We start from the raw sequence: 6,000 nt of genomic DNA, 5'->3' as shown, positions 1-6,000 counted from the left end.
TTGAGTGCACATGATTTTGGCTGTCAGTCATCTGAACACAGGGTTCTCTGGGTGTTTGGAGATTAAAGAATTTTTTTTTCAACTCAATTCTTTTCTCTTTATTCTATTTTTTCCTGTGTAGTATTACAAAATGTAGCTCTAGAAGAACCTTTCTGTAGATTCTGATCAGACCGTGTTGTTCACATATTTTAGAGGTAATAGAAACATGCTGCTTTTTGACGACCTTAGGTGACCTTTCACTAAATCAGTTGGTGAGAGATATAGATGTCCTGAGATGGTCTTTTCAACACACTGGGTGTTTCTTTTTCTTTTATTTTTTTTTTCTTCCTGCTTGTTTCATACTGCTGTTAGGGGAAAAATGTTCTTTCTTGCACCCACGCCTTTTTCCTGACTTTGAGTAAATCTTGGTGTAAAGATAATATACTCCAGAGCTAAAGATGGTACTAAACTAGCCCTTGTTCCCAAATATTGGCATTCTGATTATACCTTTCGGCCCAACTGTGGTTGTGAATGACCATTAACCTTGACATCCAGAGTCTTAGAAGCATGTTAATGCACAGGAAGTTAGCATTTTCATTCAGAATTTATTTGGATTCAGGCTCTAAACAATCCATGAAAACAATCTAATCCAAACTAGGAAACTACAGCTATCCACCATATAATCATACAAAAGTTTTTAAGCCTCGGTCTATTGGGATGGTTTGAGTCATTCAAAAGGACTAGATTTCAGGCATTTCAAGGCTCTAAAATAAAATAAAATAAAATAAAATAAAATCCAAAACAAAAATAGATATATCTGTAATGTACAATTGTACCACAGCTATTAAAAACAGCCCAGAGAAATACAGTAGAATTATAGAATGGACATCAGATAAGAGTGAGGGTTGAATGCATTCACCAGCTCATAGTCAAATATGTTTACAGCCTATACAGCCCCAAGATAAGAATTGTTTTAAACTATAAAATATTAATGAAAGGAGAAAATGTTAAGGAATAATACGAAGTGCAACAAACCTTCTCCTATAATTAATAAATAACCAAAATATGCTCTGCAAAGTCTTTATTTTTAAGCAAACAACAAAAAAGTTCAGCTCCACACTGTATCTAAGCACTGTATTTGAATCATATTCAGCAACCACAAGAGCCTCAGCGCACAAAATAATCCTGCATGACAATATACCACAGTAACAATCTATAAAATACAAAAAGGTAACCATATATTATCCAAAATAAGAATTTTGTTGTGCATTACAATTGTATAAGACACTCTGTGCCTGGGAATTCAGGCAGATTGAGTTCATATTTTTTCTGCATGTCGTATGGAAGAAAACGTCCAGCCAGAAAGTGCTTCCCTGAGAAACTTGTGGCACATTTCTTGGGCACGGTCAGAGAGATGAGGACGTCCGGATTGATACCGTCTTTATTCACTTCATCTACATCCCAGCCTTGAAAGAAAGAGAATAGCAGTCATGTAAAAAAACATTTTTAAAAAAATAGTGGCCCACAAACCCACCCACAGGTAGAGGCCTACAGTGCTCTTTAGTACATGCACCACAGCCACAAGTGGTGGAGTCTTAGCATCATAGCAACATTCCGTGCACAAACAATTGGGTTTCAGGCCAGATTTATGGATGGCCTATAGGAACAAACTAGGCACAGCATTTAAAAATGTTGTGGTATTAGAAAATTTGGTGAAATATTAACATGGTTTTAGAAGCAGTGTTAATTTTATTAACAAAACTATAATGACAAACATTGACGTCCTACTTTTCACAATAAAAACTATACGAGAACTAAATAAAAATAAACATGATAAAAGATGAGAACAATGACGAATGTTTTGCACTTTTCATGAATGAACAAAACTAAAAAGTGATTTGAAAACAGAAAATTGCAAGGATATATAAGGTTAAACAGGAAAATGCTCCATCTGTTTATTTTTGTTAGGGCAGCAAGAGCAGCCAAGTGGAAAAGTGGTGAGTAGTCAACTCTCAGGGAATCACTGCTTTGAGTGTCTGAGAATCGCTTGGATCAACTGTTGGTCAATGATTCATAGAAGTGAGACTCTTGGATTCAACTCACTCTTTTTTTAATGCAGTGTTTTGATGGTTCATGTCGTTCCCTTTTGTAGATGCAGTTCTACGTTCAGTTTAATGGTATACAAGATCAAGCCAACAGAACGTATATAGATGCCAATACACATTTGAACATAAATGTTCCATCCTGCTGCTTTTGCAGTGGAATGTGAACATAAAATGCTAAAGAAATGCAAAATGTTTCTGAAGAAAAAAGTTGGACATATTTCTTCAATAATTTTGGATTTTAATGTTTTTAAGTGCAACATAACTTATAAGCTAATGTTTATGAAAATTAGTAACGAATAATGCCTCTAAAATAGTAAACCTTTAAAAACTTTCTTTTATTTTAATGCACGTAAACAGGACTAAAATATTTGAGTCAAAAACTAAGACTAAATAAAATCAGTTGACAAAAAATTAACACTGCCTGCAAGCCATTAAACAGGCACTGTAGCAAATATTATTTTATTTCTAAGTGTTTCTACAGATTCTGTTAATTTGGGTGAAAATTACCATATACAGATGCAAAAGATAAAGACTGAGTTAAAAGAAGGCTGCAATATTAACTGCTTTAGCTTACCTGAGGGCACATCCACACTAGCGATGGGTATCTTCACCTGTTTAAGTGTAAGTAAAATTCCAGAGTAAGGCTCCTTTACATCTTTTAGGTCTGTTTCTGGGCCCAGGATAGCATCGACCACCAGATTATAGGCATCGTTTATGAGCTGAACCTGCACAGCAAAAGTAGGTGAAAACAAACGAGGTTTAGAAATAAATAGTGACACTTCAGTTTCCTGCAGTTACTGAGGGCAGTTGTCTTTGTCTCACAGGTTTCCAGCTATGTGCAGATGAGAAACACATACCTCAGTTGGAAGATAAGAAAGGAAAGGAATGTCCATCTTCTCACATTGAACAGTGAAGTCCTGATGTAAGCTATGTGGGGAGCGCTTGGGATAAAAAATAGTGGGCTCATACTCCTGATAAAAAGAGAGGGAAATAACACCAGCTGAGTTGCAGTTAATTAATCAATATAATTTTCAATATCAGTAATGACAGTAAAAGTGAAAATAGCCATTGAAATACTAGTAACTTCAATCAGCAATGCCTGTGATAAAGAAGACATATTTGTTTATTACTTGCTACACTGATATAACCCCACCTTAAACACACACACACACACACACACACCTCTGGAACTGTGCGGTCCAGTATAGTCCAGGTCCATGTATTTGTAATTTGATCTTTTCTGGGTACATTAGCCTTTCTTATGAAAAGGTACAATTGAGCACAGTTGATAAATCAGCTCCAGCTTATGGAAACCTGATTTTATACATGAAGCACACACTAATACATGCACATATATCAACAGAGCCTATAAGGAAAATTATTCAGCAGCTCATGAGTCAGTGGTATGGAGTCAAGCAGTCCTAAATGCTTGTTAAAATAAAATACAATAAAAAATAAAATGTGAAATGAACAAAATGTCAATTTTTTTAGAATTACATAAATGAAATAATGAATTCAGTGTGTAGTGTGTGCAGTGTTGTCAGTATAAAACAAACAGCTTAAAGTGGAATATACAATTTCGCATTTCTGGTTATCAGTGTACATGTACAATCCACAATCCACAAAATTAATGGGTCCAAATTTTTAATTAGCTTCACTGGTACCACTTTAGGACAAGACTACATTTATTAAAGTTTATAAATGGTTTGCAATCTATTTAATAATGGTAATTAATTAGGTTGTTAACACATTCAAATTAATTAATAAACATGTATAACACATATATAGAAAGTGTATCAGTGACCTGTTGTTTGCCAAATAGGGAACCCTCATCCATCTACACTATTAAACCTCAGATCTTGCAGAAGACTGACCTAGCTTTGTCTTCCCCGTCAGTTAACATTAAGGGATATACTTTCTCATGCTCTTGGCCATTCAGCTTTATGCTGAGTACTATTCTGTGATAGAATTTACAAGTGAATGACACACGCACATAAAACTATAATATCTTTGAATGAGAGAATGTTGAACGTTTATACATTCCCTGAATGCTATGATATAGTATATTATATGATATGATATATAAAACTGACTGCCCTGGAGTCTGTAGCCAAACCACAGTTTTTCAAAAATAGCATAAGGGTCACTTTAGGAGATCACATTGATACGTTTCCAATAGCTGAACACTGATACTCCACAAATTGTCATGTGGAACACATGGGGAATTTGTGTAAAGAACATTATATGGTAAAGCAGAGGACTTTAAAATATACCTCCTCATAAAGCAGAATGTCTAAGACTACAATGTTGCAGTACCTGCCAATGTTTCAGTATGACAGTCTGCACCAATGTTGTTCTATTTATATGTTTGTAATATTGGAATAGGGGTTACACAGTACTCACAAATATGCGCAAGTGACGGGCACACACCAGCCCAATGGAGCCATTCTGGTCTGGCCCACAAATAACCAGCACTGTGGGCTGTTTCTTGCTTAGAGAGCTCAGAGGGTAGGCCTGCATAAAGGCAGAGAGAGAGAGAAAGAGAGGGAGAGAGAGAGATGCCACTGAGATCCATTCTGCTTTTGAGTAAACCAAGTGCTTTATCACTGTCAGAAGTTCTATCAATAGAGCATTGGAGACAAAAGGAGGTGATGGTATCTATAGCTTAAACACATTACAATGACCCTATAACAGTTGTAACGAGTGGAAAACAAAGACTTTAAATATCATTGTTTCCACTGGCCTTCTAAGCTGGGTAGAGCAAGTGGCCAGAACTGTGCTTTCCTCATAATTATCTTCCTCTGCCTAATCAACCAACTCAAAATGTCTCATGTCACATTTTGAATCCAGTCAGTGTTATGTCTAGGAGTCTATTCATGAAACACAAGTGGGCAAGTCAACTGTGTGGCTCATACTAACAGGAAATAAAATTATCTCAAAAGGTGGCATTTAGTGGTGAGTCTGCAGATTGCATAAGAATACCCCTCCCTCACACCTCCCTTCCCAACCTGCTCAACATGCTTGTGCTTGGTTTGTCCTTTCTGGGCTTCTTTAGAAATAATGGTGTCATCAATATGGCAGTCTCTGCTGAAAGGACCCATTCTTTGCCTGTGTCTGAAATGACTCCTTATTTCTGTTTTAGGACACTACTGTGTGTGTGTCACCATTTTTCTCTGAGTGTCCAAATCCTAAAGGTGAATTCTAGTGTGATTTTGTGGGCACTACATTTTCCCACAATGCAGCTAACATTTCCCACAATTATAGTAAACAATGGAGCTCACAAAATGAATGTGGGCCAGGATGCATTGCGAGTTTTGTTGTTACTAAGCAACAAACAGCGGTAGTGTCGGAATTCACTTGTGTTTGAACTAAAAATACCTCATTGTATAGCACAATAATAATGAGGGATTAGGGAGCCATTTTGGTCACAGTTCTTGTGTAAATATGAAGGGTTTGCTCTAAGCTAACAAAAAATTATTCATAGTTATAACAATTCATAATTACAGGTGATTAAACACATTAAAATATGGCTTTGTAAACTATATTATATTTATGCTCAGATAGACTCTGTTTAAAAATTATTTGTATTAGATCGTTTTTAGAATATTTTAAGAACTTTTAAAGGGGACATATAATACCTCTTTTTAAACATGTTAGAATAGATCTATGGGCTGTACAAAATATGTTCATGAAGTACTTTGCACAAAATCATTCTCACATGAAGAGATCACACCAGCTCTATTCTTGCCAGTTTCATTCCCTTTCAGAACGAGCTGTTTAAGGGCTCTGTCACTTGGAAATAAGCTGTTGCTGGCCACGCCCCACCCACTTGTAAAACCAGCAGACCACAAATGGTGGATCTTTAACTAATCAAGTGGGTGGGACTCTGGTGGGGGTTGGCAGGTGAGGGGTGGGT

At 36.2% G+C, this 6,000-nt stretch overlaps 1 protein-coding gene across 1 annotated transcript in view; it reads right to left on the bottom strand.

Moving 5' to 3' along the window:
- Positions 1-651: 651 nt before the first annotated feature.
- Positions 652-6,000, bottom strand: part of yjefn3 (YjeF N-terminal domain containing 3) — a 53,944-nt gene continuing 48,595 nt past the window's right edge. Inside the window, exons 3-6 of the mRNA XM_066648200.1 lie at positions 4,488-4,598; positions 2,942-3,055; positions 2,659-2,809; positions 652-1,445 (exon numbers count right to left, since the gene is read on the bottom strand). Of these exons, the coding sequence (XP_066504297.1) occupies positions 1,249-1,445; positions 2,659-2,809; positions 2,942-3,055; positions 4,488-4,598 (573 nt within the window). The 3' untranslated portion in view covers positions 652-1,248. The remainder of the gene's footprint in view (positions 1,446-2,658; positions 2,810-2,941; positions 3,056-4,487; positions 4,599-6,000) is intronic.

This window comes from Hoplias malabaricus, chromosome 16, assembly GCF_029633855.1.
Source record: "Hoplias malabaricus isolate fHopMal1 chromosome 16, fHopMal1.hap1, whole genome shotgun sequence".
In the NCBI taxonomy this organism is placed as follows: Eukaryota; Metazoa; Chordata; class Actinopteri; order Characiformes; family Erythrinidae; genus Hoplias; species Hoplias malabaricus.
The sequence above is the reverse complement of the archived record's forward strand: the minus strand, read 5'-3'. Positions and strand labels throughout refer to the sequence as shown.